This window comes from Zosterops lateralis, assembly GCF_965231275.1.
Source record: "Zosterops lateralis genome assembly, chromosome: 1".
Lineage (NCBI taxonomy): Eukaryota > Metazoa > Chordata > Aves > Passeriformes > Zosteropidae > Zosterops > Zosterops lateralis.
In genome coordinates, this window is record NC_139762.1 from 62,426,785 (window position 1) to 62,445,759 (window position 18,975).

General features: G+C 36.6%; 2 protein-coding genes across 3 annotated transcripts in view; one reads left to right on the top strand and one right to left on the bottom strand.

The window, feature by feature from the left end:
* Positions 1–6,342, top strand: part of DEK (DEK proto-oncogene) — a 25,982-nt gene extending 19,640 nt beyond the window's left edge. Inside the window, exons 12-13 of one of the 2 annotated variants that reach the window (XM_083860889.1) lie at positions 3,096–3,144; positions 5,913–6,342. The gene's annotated coding sequence lies outside the window, so the exon portion shown is untranslated. The remainder of the gene's footprint in view (positions 1–3,095; positions 3,145–5,912) is intronic. The other variant, XM_083860890.1, reaches the window with a different exon arrangement.
* KDM1B (lysine demethylase 1B) overlaps positions 1,719–18,975 on the bottom strand; it is a 27,389-nt gene continuing 10,132 nt past the window's right edge. The window contains exons 10-22 of the mRNA XM_083860880.1: positions 18,109–18,293; positions 17,040–17,216; positions 16,090–16,164; positions 15,368–15,505; positions 13,796–13,967; positions 12,844–12,971; positions 11,265–11,396; positions 10,795–10,869; positions 9,816–9,932; positions 8,838–8,963; positions 7,254–7,376; positions 5,168–5,320; positions 1,719–4,632 (exon numbers count right to left, since the gene is read on the bottom strand). Coding sequence (XP_083717006.1) covers positions 4,549–4,632; positions 5,168–5,320; positions 7,254–7,376; positions 8,838–8,963; positions 9,816–9,932; positions 10,795–10,869; positions 11,265–11,396; positions 12,844–12,971; positions 13,796–13,967; positions 15,368–15,505; positions 16,090–16,164; positions 17,040–17,216; positions 18,109–18,293 — 1,685 coding nt within the window. The 3' untranslated portion in view covers positions 1,719–4,548. The remainder of the gene's footprint in view (positions 4,633–5,167; positions 5,321–7,253; positions 7,377–8,837; positions 8,964–9,815; positions 9,933–10,794; positions 10,870–11,264; positions 11,397–12,843; positions 12,972–13,795; positions 13,968–15,367; positions 15,506–16,089; positions 16,165–17,039; positions 17,217–18,108; positions 18,294–18,975) is intronic.

Genomic DNA, 18,975 nt, shown 5'->3' on the forward strand with positions numbered 1-18,975 from the left:
TTATTCTTGCAGAAGAAATGGGCTGACAGGAATCTCATACAAGAAGCAGCATCCTGTTTTGGGACAGAGTATCTCCACTGAACAGTGAGGGTGGGGACAGTGGTGTCTGGCCAAGCACCTTTGCCAACAAGGGCCTGGGCAGGGCCAGATGGTTCCTGCAGACGCTCATTGAGGCCCTTCAGCAATGGGCCCCCCCGATAAAGAACATGGACAGCCCTCGGGCTCTGGCAGCAAGTGTGGGGCCAGCAGTCAGCAAAGTGACTGGCCCCTGGTGAGCTCCTGTGAGCTGGCCTTGGCAGCAGTGTCCAGCTCCCTGGGGCAGGGCAAGCATGGACATCATGGAGTGAGTGCAGGGGAGGGGCACCAAGATGGTGAGGGGGAGGGAAGGCAGGGAGAGCTGGGCCCTTTGAGCCTGCAGAAGAGATGGATGAAGGGATCATCCTGCAGTCTGCAACTCTCAAATTTTGAGAGAGTTTGGGGAAGGCAGGGCCAGGCTCTGCTTGGAGGTGCACAGCACAAGTTGCCACCAGGGGTATTGCAGTTATTTGTTAGGGGGAGAAACTTCCCATGTGGGTGGTTCCAGAATGGGGGCCTGGAGGAGCAGTGTAATCCCCATTGGTGGAGATGTTTGGACATCACCTGGCAGGGGCCCAAGCAACCAGCTCCATGTTGGCCTTGTTCCAAGTAGCAGCTTTGGTACCAGATCATCTCCAGAGGTTCTGGCTGTAAGAGGATGGTAGTATGATGTAACTTGCCCTGCCTTTTCACCTGACCTCATTCACTGTACTATTTCACTTAGTTCTGATCTAAGGGTTACACAACTCGGCCAAAAGGAAAAAAGTACCCTCTGGGTTTTTTTAAGGATTGTGAGTTTTATGGGGAGTATGATGAAATTTGCTGATTTGTACACTATGTTAAAAAGCAGTATTTAATTTCTATTTTAAAGTATTTTATCAGTATTTCATTTCTATTTTAAAGCTTGTTTTTCTTAAAATAAAGCTATCATTTTTCAAAAGCAGTATCAGGTGTAATGAGTTGGCATTTGGAGAACAAAACACAGCTTCAGGATACAAAATTAGGACAGGGTTAGGGGAAAGCAGTGAATCTTGTGCCTAGTAATGCTTTCACTGGTTCATGCTATATGTGGGTGAAATAACTTTCAAAGCAGTAGGAGTATTTTTCTCTGAAGGCAGCTGCTGTCAGACTTAGACTAAATGAACACCTAACCTGCCTTTCAGAAGAACAATGTAGATAAGTGCGACTAGAATTTGTCACTGTATTTTTGAATATTTTGAGTAGTCAGGCTTGCACATGCTTAGAGTGCTCTGTACTAGTAGGAACCTTTCAGGACCATGATCCTACAAAGTGTTTGCACTACAATTGTTCTATGAAAAGCATTAAATGGTTACTTGGTGACATTTTAAAATTATGGACTGTGCTTCTAAACAATTATAACTAGCTTAAATTTCCTCTGGCCTAAGGAAAATAAATTTATGAGTTCCTTTGTAAAACTTTGAGGCAAAAGACAGAGACTAGAGTATTGTCCAAAGAACAGCACAGTTAGAACTTAGACCTCAGCTAAGGCTATAAAGCAGCACTTCTGAGGAATTATCTAGCTGTAAGAATATACTAAAATGAAATCTTAATATAAAATGTAATAAAAAAGTAGCTTAGCCACTAGTTAATTTTAAAGAAAAAAAACAACCACAACAGGGGCATCCCGTGGATAATTTCCAGTTTTATTCTGCTGCCATAACATAATCACACAGAAGAACTGAAGTGTAACAGATCATGCTCTGCATTCAAATCTTCTTAATAACATTTAAACAAACCTACTCAAAGAAAACATTCCCCAGTTCTTTATTTGAGGGAATAAATTAAACACAAAAGAAAAAATACATACATGCTTGAAATAAATTTTAACATAGGTATTAAAAAAATTTTGGGTAACATTAAAGAATGAAGTCTCAGAACCAGCCTGATGTTCTAACATATTTCAAATGAATGTAAATTAAAATGGAACATACTTATTCATCTATTCCTCAAATTTCAGTGCAGCACAACACAGTTTAAGTGCCCTGGCACCAGAACAATGTACAAATAATTAGTAGACTAGGCCATTGATAAGTTTATAATTTGTTACCAGTTTTTCTAATGCTGTAAGTGTGCATGATCTAAAGCCAAATGTGATAGTATTTCTTCATGTCCATCTCTAGTCTCTAGCATACAGCGTTTATCTAGCTGCAAAGTTGTAGGTAAATTTAAAACCTCGTGAACAAATTAACAGAACAAATCAAGCATGTTCATACAAACTTTGGACTGGAGAAATGGATGCTGAGCTAAACTTTCCAGACCATTCCTACCTGAAATGTGACATGTTTGTAGCTGTTACTAAGCCAACTGAAGTTTTTAAGCAAGGTTAGCTGAAGCAGCCATTGAATATACAATTTTGGGCTTGTAATAAGCTTTTTTTCCCACCACCAGAAGCTCCTCTTCTAGTAATTTGTCATACGTGATAAAGTGGGAAAGAAATTTGTAACTCAAACATACATAGCTCTTAATCTTTGCTAGTTATGCCATAAGATGGCCTGTAATATATGAAATTGACAAAGTGCAAATGACTGCCAAAAGCAAAATTTGATGTCCTGATTTTTTTTTATTATCAGAAGGCTTTATCTTGCTTCTTGCAGCCTTCAAATTGCAATTTAAAAATTGGAAACACTTTAAAACTGTACATACCAGTATTTATGTAAAAGAAAATCATGAACAGTTACACTCTTCCTATTAGTCCATATAACTCAGCTTTAAGAAGCAGAACAGAATATATATCTGAAAAACATCTAGTTATATAAACATCTTCACCTTGTAAATTAGAGATTAAATAAAGGGTTTTTAAGAATATCATACCTACACTAAAAACAAAATATTACATATTTGAAAAGAAGAGTTGCATTTATTTAAGTAGGACCCTGGTGGTGTTCAAAGCCAGGTTGGATAAGGCCTTGAGCAGCCTGGTCTAGTGTGCACGGGGCATTGGAATAAGATGATTGTTAAGGTCTATTCCAACCCCTTATCAATCTATGTTTTTTCTTAAGGTTGTCTATTGTTTATTTCCAAGGATGCAGCTTCAAGGAAATAAGCATTGTAAGTCAAAAATGTTTGCTGTGTCATTCTTAAATGAAGGGATTAATGAAAGAGAAAAGCTGATGCATGAGAATGGGGCCGGACAGACCAAGTGCTTATGTTCATTTCAAAAATCATGACATCTATGCAGCCAAGTTACACAGAAGGTGTGGGGGAAGAGATCTAAAAGTGGATTTTAATTTTTTTTTTCATTAATACCAATATAGTGGAACAGTATTACAATAGGTATCCCAGTTACATCTATCTTATTTCTGTTGAAAAATATTTTCCTCCCTGTCCCATGAAAAAGCTACTAGATAGATGTCTAGCCCTTGCTGAATTACTCTCTCAAGTTGTTTTAATAATACTTTCATAATAAAAGAAAAAAAAAAAAACTTCAAGTCAAAGTGCAAGGCCCCTTATTTCAGCCCTTCATGAGAGTGCTAATATTTTTCCTTATTCATCTTCAGTTATTTTTAATATAAAAGTTGAATAAGCTATTAGGAACTTATAGTCCTGCACCCCCCACTGTACAGTCATATCAGCAGATACTTCTCTTCAGCCCAAATGAATCTGGAAGTTTGTTTTTCAAAATAATCATAGCAATATGGTATTTTTAAGCTGCCCTGTTTCTATAGAAGCAATGAGCAAATCTAAACTCTTAGCCTATTTTTGTAACAAGAATTTCTCTGAATAAGTAGCAAAGATATTTCAAAGTTTTTTTTAAGTAATGTAGAAGTTAATTTTTCAAGTTTTAATTAGCTACAATAACCTTTCTATGATTGCACTGTAAACTGTTCCAGCTCTTATTTAAAGGAACAAACTTCATATCCCAAAGCCCACTTAGTGGATGCTAAGAATATGAAAAAATATTATAGAATAGGTTATTGATTGCAAGTGGGAAAAGTGATAGTTGAGCTCCTTCCTACATTAATCCTAGAATTTTTCTAGGCTATTCAGGCTCTTGGAAGCCAGTTTGAACTCCTATGAGCATAATCAACCTGAGAAGCACAGTTAGTGGAAAATTCCCATATCATTACTAACTGCCAGCATTTTTAATGCTGTTTGTTAACTTAGTCTTGTTTTAATCTGACCTTCTGAAATGAAGGTTCACAATAGCATGACTTGAGCCATACAGAAGAGGACTCTTGACACAAGTTCTCTCAGTTAAGCTGTGGCCAGTGATTCCAATGTCACTCCTGCTAGTAATACCTTAGCTGGAAAAAAGCCCCAAACAACATGTATCATCAGGGCTTAAAAATGGGGTGGGATAGAAAGAGGAAAAGGAAGATGAAGATTTTATCTTCAGGTACCACATACTATTCAAGTACCACGTAGGAAAAAGGCAGCAATAGGAAACTTGAAGATACTTTTTACCCACAGAAATCAATTAAAAATATATCTATAAACACAAAATTTCAGTACTTAAAATGCTGCTATTTTGCTGGCTTCTCGAACCCCACTCAAGTAAGCTCCTGTAACGGTCTGAGGAAAGTGCCTGTTTGTGGCCTGTATAAAGAAAAAGACGAGAAAAAAGTCAATTGTTTCTAAAACTAATACTACAGAATTTCAGTTTATAACATCAGTTTTGTTTTCCTTAAGCATATACCTACATTTTAACAGCCATGGAAAACTCTTTAGAAAAACCTTTAAAGGAAACACTTAAGATTTTTAGCAAACTTCAAAATTTGCAAGCAAGTCAACTACACAAGCAGCAGTCTGTTTTGCTATCTGCACTTTAGTGGGGCAGGTTAAGTTTTGCCCCAGAATGCACCTACACCATCATTGTGCATTTGTTATATTACCCACAAGTGGAGTAACAGAAAGACAATTTGACTAAAAATGCATTTTACTTCTGACCTGAAATATATGGCAGACTGCCCATGCCTAATAATAATATGAATAGAGAGGGTTCTGTGTCAAGAATCATTAGCATATTTATATAATAGAATATTTATATACTTGAGTAGCAGGAGATGATCTTCCATAAGATCATCTGCTACTGTTCCCAGTAGCCTTAATTAAAGGTAACAAAAATACTTACTTCACCAGCAAAAAAAACTTTTCCTTGTATGTCTTCAGCTATCATGTCGTAAGCTTCACCACTGCCCCCTGTTTTCACAAAACTGTATGCCATCTGCAGCCAAGGGTCATTGCTCCATCGAGTAACAAAGAACTTCACTGGGTCAGGAACCTCCTGCATAACCAAAATAAGTTAAACATTGCAAAGAAAAGTTCAGAGCTTTCTTGCACAGCTTTTTCTCAGTTTCTAGTAATCTTTAGAGTATTTAATATTAATAACATACAGATTAGATTACATTCCAGAATTTAATTCCTATTTTTTTTTATTATACTATTAACCATAAAGATAGTTTTGTTTGCTAGACTTGCCTGATGCCTGAAACATCACAGTTGCACTATTCTGAATGCAACAGATCTGCATACTGTAATACACTTAGAAGTACACAAGAAAAAAAGGTCCCCTCAAAATGCATACACAAATGCTCTTGTAATCCAATATAATACTGATATTGTTCAACATGTTTGTATGTATAATGTTAGCAATTTTTGTCTTGGTTGGGCGTAATGCTTGTTACATCTAGCTTGTTAAATCTCAAAATTTAATTTTCATTTTAGAGATAATTTTATTCCAATGGATAAATAAGATTACTTATCTAAGATCAGAAAATGTGCTGTCTTGAAAACTAGGTTCAGGGAGAAAACAAAAACCAGGATGTCAGGATCTGGCTGAGCCACAAGTAATATGTGTATTCTTTGTCACATTGCAGCATACAAATTCCACAGACTTCTACCAAAAAAGAGCCTGAATAACACTTGTATGAAGGCTTAGTCAACTACAGCTGTGTCTTGCTCTGGAGGAGCTCATGACAAGTAAACAGAAGCAGCTCTGGTTGCCTCTTGCACAACGTCTGGTATCAACAAATAAATTCCATTCAGGCAGCACATGAGAAACTCAAGCTCGAGTGATCAAGACAAGGACCAGCCAAATATGGCAAGCTGTATGGATGTCCCAGAAGTAGCTCTGGTACACCCCTGAAGCTATTCTTGTCTTTGAAAATCCCACTGCATCGTCCTCAGGTGACTGAAATTCACAACTGCTGTAAACCATGGAGACAGCTGTGAAGATCACTCCTCTGGACCAGAGTGGCACTGAAACCAAAGATCCATTTGCTGCATTTTCATGCAATCAAGATACAGGTATGTGAACTTCCACTGCATGTGCTTCTAGTAATAAAAAAGCCATTACCAAACATATGTTACTAGGAATTTTAGAGTTTCCAGATACTGAAATTCTTCCAAGATCTTTAATCCTAACATTTGAACCATCAGTAAAACTTGAGAGATCAACCCTGAACATAATCATTCCTGAGGATCTAACTGCTCTAAGTAAATTAATCGAGGCATTATTGTCTCTAGAGTGGAATGCAAATAACATTGCTAAGTGATAGTGTTTTGCTTGCCCCAGATTTCCCTGATTTTCTGATTAGTTTTTATCCTAATGATGATCTGGGGGAAGGAAAAAAGCAATTTTTATCTAGTGGGTTTTTTTGCATTCAGGATGTAGGGCCCTTGCTAGATCATTTTGCCCTTACCTCCACCCCAATACAGCTGAGAAAGGGTTGTTTGTTAGTAGAAGAGAAATGGATTGGATTGGTTGGGGGTGTTGTAATTTCAGTTGCCTTGGCATGGGGGAAGGCAGAAACCAATCCATCTAGCTTGAAGATCTTATCACATATTAGAAGTGGTGATGACCAGAAGAAAAGTGACAACTAAGTAAGAAGTATGTTTTGTGTTACTTGCCTATAGTACTGCTTTTAATTTTGCTTTTTAAAAGCATTTTAAAGGACAATAGTTAATTTTTATTTTTCAGTTATATATTACTATCCTTCAGAGAGATATAAGATATTTCAATATTCATTTTTCACACAAGAGACCAAAAATCACGATTTTTAGTATGTCTCAAAGAAAACCTATTCCCTGAAACCGACAAGAAAAGAAAAATAGTTTTAAATGTCAAAGGTCTACCTATACATCACGAAGTACTACACTTGAAAGCTTTATTCTGGTGACAAGTTAATTCATCTCTTAACAAAAGAGGCTTCTCTTACCTGCTCCTTAAACAGCTCTCGGAGTACAGTCATACACTGTTGGAGTACTTGTTGATCATCTAAACTCTTAATGGTTGTCACAGCATCTCCAGTGACCACTGACATTAAAATGCTTTCTTTGCCCTAAAAAGAAGACCTTATTAAGTCTTTAATAGACAGTCTCTTTTAATTGCTATTGCAAAGATATTTTCAGCTGCAAAGCAACTGTTGTTCTAGAGAAAAGTGGGTTTGATTCCTTGGAACAAAGGGTGCATATTCTACAGTATTTATGCTCAAATAAGACATCTTGTGATGTCTTGTTCACAGATGTGTTACAGTCACCCCCTTTTACAACTTGCTGAATTCATTGAAAACATCCTATCTACCTACTTAAAGGCTGTACCCCCAAAAAATTACATTGATAGTGTTATTCTTTGTGCACCCTCTTAAGTTTCAGTTTTGTGTCAAACTTTCACCTCTGCTGTACTCCATTTTCAAAATGTGGTGACAGAGAGAGTCTATTTAAATTCTAGTTAAATATGTCTTTGATTAGACCAATACTAGGTTTTTACCAGCAGATTTTGGACCAAGTAATGGAAAGTCACATCTACTGGTATTTCCTTCCACTTCATGACATCTGCTACCATGCAGAAGTTTTAGAGGTAAAGTGGTGAGTAGGGAAGAGCACACAGGTTCTCAGTGCCTTTAAAGAATTCTGCCTCTCTTGTTCATGTAAGGCAATAATTCTTCTGTTACTAACTCTGATAACTAGTTGAGAATAGCTATTAAGCAAAATAAGCATTTTATTTAGGGTCTCTGGACAGCACCAGCACACTGAACCCCTTGTAGCATGAGCTTAAGAGTACTGGAGAGAACTCATTTAAGCAAAGTGTTTACAAGCACAAATCAGGCAGTAAGAGCACAAATGTCACAGGAAAGTTTCCTTTTGGAGTAAGACATCAGGTTACAAAATGGCTTTTTAATAGCTGCCAAGTAGTAAGCAGCAGGTGTTGTAAAAGTATGAAGAGATATAATATAAATGTGTAATGTGTCTGCTTGGAACTGACAGGGAAGAGAAATGTGATGTCAATCCACTGGTTTGAACTTGCTTTGAAATTCATGGGTATGAGACTGACCCTACACATCTCAGTTTCATACAGAACTTGGTGTTTGTCTTTTCTTCTGCTATTCCAAGTGGTCACTCAGACTACTGCAAGCCAGTAAGCATTAGTAAATCAACATGATATTTTTAACTGCATTTTTAGCTGATTTAATAAGGGAGCAGAGATCTTAAACTGGAAGTGACTAGTAGCCTTTTTCCCACATTAGTAGGTTTATAGTAAGGTATTGCAGCCTTGTCTTCAGTAGAAACTGAGAACATACTTGCCTGTATATTAGTCTGTATCCAAACAATGGAAGACATTTCCATTTATTACAACAAAATATTGATGAACTTTATCTTGATAAATTACACTGTTTCCGCTGCTTTTAACATTTGCAGATGGGGGGATGAAGAAAAATTTTGTTGTTCAGTAATTATTGGACTTAGATTTCAAACTGAATTTATGAAGGGCCAAGAGAAAATACAGTTGGCATGTACCATACCTCTGGATCCATGTCATAGAAGACACTAAAGAGCCCACGTTGGCTGGAATTGGGTGGAACATGACCAAAAAAATCAGCTCCTTGAATTTTACTATCCCAAAATCTATATGGAAACTGCAAGGCAATCTAGAAAGATACAGAAAAATGAAATTTAAGCATTTTATACCACAAAATTCATAACAGGATATGGTATATGTTCTTCTAATCCATTTTCCTATTTCCACTCATTTAGACACAGCTCTTCCTATGAGTGGGTCTCAACAGAGAATATATGAACCTGTCTTCCAAGGGGGACAGGCAAAGCAAAAAAAATGCTCATCTCATAAATTGCAAATGCACAGAATATCAAATCCACAATGGAAGTAATTGTGTAAAATGCTCAGCAAATTTTTTTTTAAACCTAATGTATAACTTAAATGAGCAGCATCCTGTATTTGGAGTTTCTTAATCTTGTCTTTAAATGTCAGCATTCTTATAATCCTGTTTCTGGCATTACTTTGTTACTGTTTTATTCTAAGCACATGTCTTACTGGGGAGCTTTTCAGGAGAGGCTGTGTTTTTGTATTGGGAAAGGGTTGGAGATTTTACATGGGTCAAACACACAATTTTCAGTATTTTTCACAAATACTTCGTGAATTTACTAGGTTAAAATGGCCTGAAATAAAGCCATTATTGGAATTCTGGAAGATCCAAGACCATCATGAATCAAAGTCAGGCACAAAATGTTTAAGCCATGAAATTCTTATGTGAACAATTTCTTTTCAAACATCATTAAGTTGTGAAAGCTAAGAAACAGAAATACATGTGATTCCCGGTAACATTTTGCTCTCCTGGGCTACTGTATACAAGCAAAACATAAATGTATGCTTATGCATCATAAAGCCTGATAACACTGATAAATATTCTGCAAAAGCAACAGGGACAAAACAGCCAATGTTTCTATGAAAAGAAAATTAAAGATAATACAATATTACTTACTTTCTCAATTACTCCTGCTCCCAAACTATTAATGGCTTTAATTTTTTTTTCTGACAGTGGAGGATTAAACTGAATGGCATTTTTCTGAAGAAGGGCCAGTGGTACAGTCACTAATACCTGAAAGAAATAGCTACAATCATAACAATACCAAAACCTGAATACAGCACTTAAGCCTTACAGCATCCTCCTATCTTGGATTATGCTAGTAGGATGCAGCATAAAAACACACCAGACATTTCTAGATGAGTGTCTGGTTTTAGCTCCCATTAATGGGAAACACATGCCTTACATTCAGTTGAGAACAGATCCCACAGTTTACTGATTTTAAGTCATAGTCTGTTGAACTGCTTGTATCACAGTGGCTAACCATGCTACCAGTACTTCAGTAAATGATATAGTCAATAACTCACAGATTAACAAAACTGTCTGTTTGAAATGAGAGATAGTCAGTGGTTTGGTTTTCTTTGAATTCCTTCAGAGATTCCATCTTTTAAAATACACTCAATAACACTGTTGATGTCAATCCAGTCTTTATCAAGTTTATGTACCATTTTAAAAATTACTGAAAGCTAAATTACTCAGCATGAAGAAGATGGGGATACAGAGAAAATGAGAAACTGAGAAATAGGGGTTTTCAAATCCTGGAAATTTTAACAGGATACACATGCTAAATGGGGTAAAGCTAGAACTAGATAACATAAATGTCACTTGAAAGACCAGATAAAAACCTGTTTGCTTCACATTTTTAGTACTACCCTTTATAGTCCTTATTTTTTCTTATCAACTCATACTCAAATCTCAAGCATGCTTGCCAAAAATTGGGCTCTAAGATACCCAAATAAAGGCCACTAAAATGCATGAGTATTCATCTTTGAATGGGGAGAAAATGGACTAAATAGTCTTCCAAGTGAAAGAAAAGAAATAAAGGACATGTGCTGTGTGTTCTCTAAAATTCTTAGTCTTGAAGCATACTTGGTACCTTTTGTGTTGTCCACACTGTTCCATCTGCAGTAGTGACCTGCACTTCTTCACCAGAATAGTCAATACTCTGAACCTATTGAAAGATACATTGAGAGACTCTATTAAAAAATGTACATATGCAGTGCAAATTCCAGCAAGAATAGCTAAAATAGCACTGCTCAGCAATCTAGAAAGTGAATAACACAAATTTCCAGAGAAATCCTGAAAGACAAAAAATAGCATCCATGAAGCTGAAAAAGAAAAATCATCACGATTCTAACATGTCAGATTGTCGTATCATAATATTTAAGTGCTGATAATCCTCGGGGAGAATTTCAGAATGTGGAAATTGTCCTCCTGGTTTTTTTTTTAAAGACCAATTGAAACAGTCACAGCACAGATTCACCTGGTCCCAAAGAATACAAATATATAACTGGGTGTTTCAAAGCAATCCAAGACAGGCACTGCATCAATGTTTTCCAGACTCACTGGGAAATTCAGCCGGATGTCCAGCCCTTCTGCCAACTTATCAATCACAGTTGAATATCCCACAGTTAGAAGAGTATGATCTCCAGCAAACTGGGCAAAAAATTCATTGTGGTCCCATGAGCGTGCAGATACCTGTGGACAGAACATAACTGGCTGTTTCTGTTGGTGAGGGGACATGGGTACTCTGAAAAGTTCCACGGTTTAGAAGAAGCCACCCTAGCCCCTTTGCAACTGGAAAAACAAAGTGTATCACCAGAATTTATAGCAATACTGACAAAATCGAAATGCTTGTTTACCTAATGCTAATACATAACATATGAATTGCTGGATTGAGGAAAGTCATAACATGGGTTGGTCACTAGCAGGGAATTTATAGTTCTGCTTAGCAGAGAAAACAAGGAAAATAGTACAAAAATCAAGGTGAATTGCAGTGTATTTATATCAGTTGTCTGTATCTAGCAAAGTAATCAGATTTTACAGCCTTAGGACTTCATATAAAAATGGAAATACCTTATTTTCCAACATGAAGGGGAAAATAGGACACAAAAAAACCCCAACTCAATGGAATTTTTCTGCCACTTTGGAGGTTGTTCCATGATAGCTTTCACTGACCTTGTTCCCCAATCCCTGCAACCTTATAGTTAATAAAACAGTAGTATTTGCACTAAGCAACTGCCACTTAGCAGTAAAAAATCTGAAACAATTCTCAAACTACTATTCAAATGCCAATTCCTATCATTGCAGATCAATAAAATCAATTATATTTTGATTTTAAAATTGAAGGTAAAGTAGATTTTTGCATCTTTCCTAATTCCCCCAGGCACTCATGAAATATAAAAAGTTGACCTATCAAAATATTTTCTAGTGACTGTTATGGTATATAGCATTGTCTTGCAGATTTTCGTTATGTTCTTGTGCACTCCTCAGTTCAGATCTGTGCATCTGCACATACCAGTCCCACTGCTGTAGTACAATTGACACTAAATGTCTTTAAATGTAGCAACGGGACTGAGTAAGCAGTGCACTGCCAACAGTATGATACTTTTGTATTTCCTGAAGTTCCTTAGTTAAAACTGAAGTCAGGAGGGCAGCCAAGTATCATGTAGCCAAGAGAGCACCTAGGACTGGTTAACTGGGGCTCACCACCAGGGGGCTGGAACACATCAGGGGTCAAATGTTTTTATTCTCAAGATACGTAGCGGGGTAGAGAAATACCTCAGTTTCCAAACAGAACTGAGAAGCAGAAGTCACACCCAACATCTGAGGAGGAGTAACTCTCCTGTGAATATCACCCAGCATCTCAGCAAAATGCCCAGCTCCCTTCTAAACATCTACTCTCAACTTCTACTTAAAGAGCATCTTACTAAAAGCACATCAGGAACTCTGATCAGATTAAATACGACAGCGTTGGAATCAGTGTCTCAGTGCTTTCAAACAACAGGTGGTGGGTGTAGGAATAGTCAGGATAGCTGATTCTTCCTCTAGGGCCATAGAATGGATCAGGTGATTTGTCAGTGTTACTTCCAACCCTGTCTTCTGTGAAGCTCAGTCACTTCAGAACACAGCTGTCAAAACTCACCTGAGAGAGATTGCTGCCACAGGCATATTCCAAATTACTGAGATGGAACTGTAGTACTTTTTCTTCCAGCTCACTGAACTGGATACCAGACTCCTGAATAAAGGCTTCATAGATCTCTTGTATTTTTTCTGTGAAAGAACACATTTAAAGTAAGAATATATGACAATTTGTCAGAAATGCTACTGCATTTCAATATGCTGTTTTCTGGATCACAAGATTTTCACGCTTATTGCTAATTTGTACTAAGATGTTTTTCTTCTCATAGAAAAAGAAAACAAACCACAAAACCACAAGATCTTTCCAGTGATGGAGTACAACTTTGTTGTTTACTCATACATTTCTGAGTGAGACAGAAGAGAAATTAATTGTTTAGCTGTCATCATCATACAGTTGAAGATTTCTAAAAGGTAAAATACACATTAAGATAATGGAGGATTCTTGCGAATAAATCCTAATTAATTTTTACAAAATCAAAGAACTGGGAAATTTGATCTAGGGTTCACTGAAGAACATAGGGATTATTAATTCTGTTTTACAGAATCCATGCTGAAGAGATTTGGGAGGCACAGATTTCTGAGCAAGTTTATTTTTTGCTGTTGAATTTACAAGCTGTAAATGTGGTGGGAGGCGTTACCAATGGAGATGGGACTGTTCTTGCCAGCAGAAGGCTTTGATCAGGCTCTCTTTTAGGCAGATTAGTCAAAAAATATAAGAGCTAAGTCTAGCTATGACCTGCTTCAGCCAGAAGCAAGTCTTTTGAACTGCTAGTGATGCTAGTTATACTGAAAAAGCTGCCTCATGAAAACAAGATACAGTATCAGAAATATCTATTGGATTTAAGTTCAGATGGACAGCCATACACTTCTAGTAACGTCTGATGTAAGAGCCAATTTAATATAGAACTTTATGAACAGAGCCAACATCTTCACTTTGCAATACATGTCTCACTTACCACCAAGAGGAACATCTTGATGTTGGGTTTTATCTTTTCTCCACTCAGAGACGACATCTAGGATGGCATTGAAATGAAAGTCCATACGTTTATCAATAGTAGGATCTGTTATCCTTCCACCTTCCTGGATCAAGTCACATTTCTCCCCTAGTTTGTGCATTTTAATGCCAAGCTTAAGAAAAAGACATTTTATTGCTTTTTTAAGTATGGAAAAACTACAGCACCCAGCCTGCTCAAAGTTATTTAACCTAAGGTGAATGACTCACGTTTAAGTGATACCATTTAAAAAACATCAACAACTTTAGTCAGAGTAACTCTTGCTCTCTTCAGACTGGAATACCAACAATCCTATCAGTTAATTGTCCACAAGTTGGTTTTTTCCCCACTTTGCATCCTTTCCTTTATTGGGGGTTCACAGAAATTTAGAGTCTGGTAATGAAACAGGATGAACCAGTATCCTTTATTTCTACCTCATTTATTTTTTAAGTCACAATTAAAATTAGTTACTTTCTACAACTTTCTGGTGTCTGAGGCCCAAACAGTTCACTGAATTCAAGAATTGACAGGATATTGCTTGCCAGTTACCACCAATCTTATTAATAACCAAGCAAAGAAAGAAATCATTTGGAATTAAACCTTGCTTTGCTTGTCCAACCTGCATCGAAAACACAACAGAGCTAAATTCAAATAAAGATGATTTTGAATTCTACAGAGTCAATCCAGAAAAAAATAGCACAAATATGGTGCTAATTTCTTCCTAGGGCCTTGTTACTCAGGGCATGCTCCAGTGTTTTTCACATATCATCACATCTCTCTAGGCTGTTAGTCACCACTGCAGATCTTAAGATACAGCTGTACTTTCAATGAAAAATTACATTAAATGATCACAAAGGGATGAGTATCTGAAGTGTATCCAGAAGTCATTGTTCCCCATTTCATAAATAAAACATGATTTTTTAAAAAAACTAGAATTTCTCCATGGCACTATAGGGCCCTAAAGAATTTAAATGGCATGGGCTGGATTTGCACATGTCTGAGCAAAACCCATACTCAGATTCCACATGGAAAAATTCAGATTCCTGCCTCCAAAAAACCTAAACCAAACTAGCAAGTAATAAGAATTTTTAAAGAAATTGAACTACAGCAATAGTAGCAATTTAGTTGTTGGGCATGTTAATCTTAATTTGTGCAGAATTTAACAAGAAATATTGAGAGGCAGCAAAGGCAAATCCATCACAGAAGCAGTAGCCTCCCACAGTAAAGCCCTTCTCAGCCCTAAGCTGAGACCTTTTATGTTACTATCTCTTGAAAAGAGGAAAAAAGTGGTTTCTTCTCATTCTGGAGCTGAAGACACCATGTTTTTCTTTACATAATATGCCTGAAACCATTCTACAGCCCTTCTCTATTCCCAGCTGTTATCAAAAATATATTAGCAACGTGGAGTTTACTTACAATGCAGAACAGGATTTTAATCATGTCAAAAGAAAAGGACTCCCACCCTTACCCAGCCATCTGAGCCTGGCTTTAACAAGTTTTTCACTAGTGATAATCATGACCACTGCAGGAACCCACTTGCTCACACATTAGTGCCATTGGATTGTTGACACATCCATTGACGATTTGGGCACCTCTTCCAACAGTGACTCCCGTGAATGTCTTATCGTCCCACACTCGGCCACCAATTCTGTCTTTAGCTTCTAAGACAATGACCTGTGGCAAAATGCAGCTTAGTAAACCGGAAGATTTAATTCTATTAAACATATCTGTTCAATTCAGAGCAAAAGAGAAAACAAAACACAAACCACCCCCGTAAGCAATCCAGCAATGTTAACAATCTTAACACTTTTTTTCATTTCATTATTTGTAGTTAATTTATGCATTCAAATCATCTTAAAAAGTTATACTTTGGGATATACATGTACAAATATAACTGTTACTTTAGAAACAACCCTAACAAAAATAAGCCTTCTTTTTTAAAAAAAGCTGAAGATTTATTCAGGAAATCTCAAAATTGGAGTTTAAGGCATGCTACAGGCTACTAAACACAATGATCTGGCTGCAGCATCTATACAAAATATAGATGCTGCATGATATTTAATTTTAGATACAAATAAATGCTGGTTTTAAACCTCAGGTTTACTCAGTAAAACCCCAGATTTCACAAATTAATTAGGATGCCCTATACATACATGTTTGAAACAAGAATGTAAGCTTTTTTTTTTTATGATGAACAACACTTTTCAAAGCAGAGGAAGTCTGGTTTTTTTTAAGTAATGTACTCTAAAGCTTCTTACCTTAATTCCAAAGTTGTGCAGTTGTCGGGCTGCTGCTAATCCTGCTGCACCAGCCCCAACAATAATGACAGATTTCTAAAAAATATTAAAGTATTTAAATAAAAATAGTTAGAAATATAATAGAAATTGTAATTTCATTTGCTAAAGGTAAAAATGTTTGTAGGTTTCAGAAGTCTAATCTCTCTTATCTAAAGTAATCTGTGATAACTTTTAAAGATGGCAGTGAATTTAATATAGAAAAAAGATCAGTAGTAGCTTTAAAAATAGTTAAAGTTTTTAAGGCCTTCAAAGAAGATGCCTCAGTTTCTTTTAACAGAAAGAGCTGAAGTTATCAGTAACAAAAGTAGGAACCTAATTGAATTGATCCAACAAGAAACTTACATACCTTGTAAAGATTTCAAACATTGATTGGGTTGCCCAGTAAAAACTATTTTATAAATTAAAAACATCTACAAATACACTTTCTAAACATGACTTACAATTTCTAGGAGATATTCTGTTACAGAATACATTAATAAGTTTTGGGTGATATATCTAACAACTTGCTAGTTATAAACATGTTCCCTTATAATCACAGTTCTTGCAAACTAACATGGAATAACAGTTTCCTCACCTATGGAAAAAAGGGTGTATTATAAGAGCCACAGAACCTGTATATTTTTCATACAGTTCCTATCCATTTGAACAGCACATGGGAAGAACAAATCCATGGGAATGAACTCCATAGATTTTAGTGGGGAAAAAAATCTTTTTTGGAAGGATTCTAATTTATGTTTCTATACCCATTGAAGGCATAAGAAAACAATGTTAAAAACTTTTCACATATTAGGTTTTAGATGTAATTTTGTAAATTTATGTGAATGAGCCAAAAATCCATAACCAAAAAAATTATTGCATGTACTAATGTAGTTTTGTAACACTAATAATGTGGTATTATTACAGCAACTTACATTGTGGTATTCCTTAGGAAGAAGGTACTGGTCAGGACTGACTGACAAAATCCCTGTATTAATTAGCCCTTTCCTTGTCATAAAATACAGGATCCTCTCCATTTCCTGTACACAGCGGATCCGCACAAGCCCCCGAACAATTATATGATGGATACATTTTTGAGGGGTGAGAGCCTCCTGAAAAAAAGAACGGAAAAATAGAAACTGTTCATTTTCTAATATTCCATTTATTCATATGCTTACATCATATTTAAACTGTAAACAAAATGGTAAAAAATCATGACTCAGGCTTCTGAGAGCATTTTAAAAGAATTTTTGTGGAAATTTCTTGTGAGCAAGCTTTACACAGTAAGGTAACAATTTATCAAGTAAGATTAGCATGGAATAAAACCAAATGAGTCTACAAGAGACTTTTGATATCTCCATAGTGTGTTCTATTAGTACAGGAATGGTACTGAAATGGTTTCCTGTTTACAAAATGAATCTACATGGTGGCAATGTTCACAAAGGCATTCCACTAAAATCCATTCCACTAAAATGGCATTCCAAAATGGCATTCTGAGGGAAAAGGAGATTACTATCCAAAACCTTTCATATAAATGCAAACATCCATATCAGAAAGCTTTGGTATGTAAAACTTTAGCCGATCTATTGAAGGCAGTCCCATAGGCTTAGTCTAAATAAAAAGATAATCACTTCCCTGTCCAACAATCAGGTTAAAAAAAAAATCATAAAGCACCATGAACCACTGTTTAGCCATGTTCAAGCATCCTTTTAAAAAGTTAACAGCTGGGCAGGCACTGTAGAGTTTTAATAATTTAAAAACTCTTGATTTTTACTGCAGAAGAAGCTCCTATGCATTACATTAAACAAACAAACAAAAAAAATCAAAACAAACAAAAAACTCTCATCCCAACCAAGCCCCCAAAATCCAGCCAAATCTTAGAACAGATTTTCCAAAACATGAGAGCAATTTTTCTGGTGCACAAGGAGACATCCAAGAAGTGAGTCACCATCCCAGAAAATCTATTATTTTTAAACAAACAAATTTACTATCAGCATCTCTTACCTTGCAGTTTGAGTACCACAAAGCCAAAATCAAGTTTCTCAATGCCAGGTACATGGTAGGGTCTCGTGAATATTCTGGGAACTCATAGAGCTCATCCAGTTCCATGACATCTGGCCTCACACAAAGTGCTTTTCCACATTCATTGGGCTGGTAAAAAGGCTGGAAATACTTGTTCATGCCTGCAACTGAATAAAGACACACCAGGCATTCGTCACACCCCATCCTATCTTTATCACGTCCTTCTCCCTCTAAAACAATCTATTGACCTCACACAGATAACTAGTAAGGAAGCTTTCCAGCCTCCAAGCACCTCCAGAATGACTCCATTTACATGGCTCTCCTCTCTCCTGCCCTCTAGGCTGTGCATTAATTATTGTCCTGCTGCCTCATGGATATACCTTGGACCTATCAGAGCTGGAGTTTTGTCAAAGAAACAGTAATGTTTCATGGCGCTCCAATGCCATGAGGAGTAAGATCTGAATTCAAGTCTGAGGACTAGCATCACTATACAGACTCAGGCAGTACTCTAAACTCCTTTCTTCTTCAACTCCCAATACTGCCCAGAGAGGGTAATAATTAATCATCTCCCACATTCAGTATTGGTAGTTCTATGTAATGAAGTTTTCTGTTAAGCAGATGTAACATCTGTTGAACACATGAACAGATTTCTTTTCACCACCTAAGGAGAACAAAGCCTGCTAAGACAACAGAGAAGCTGAAATTTTCTCAAAGCACTCTCTCTGAGATGAGTATGACAATCCTGAATTACCTTTCTCTATACCTGACCTATTCTGCCAATCTGCACTCCCAGGCTGTCACAAAAAAAAAAAAAAAAAAAAAAAATAAACTACACAGAATCTGAGTGCC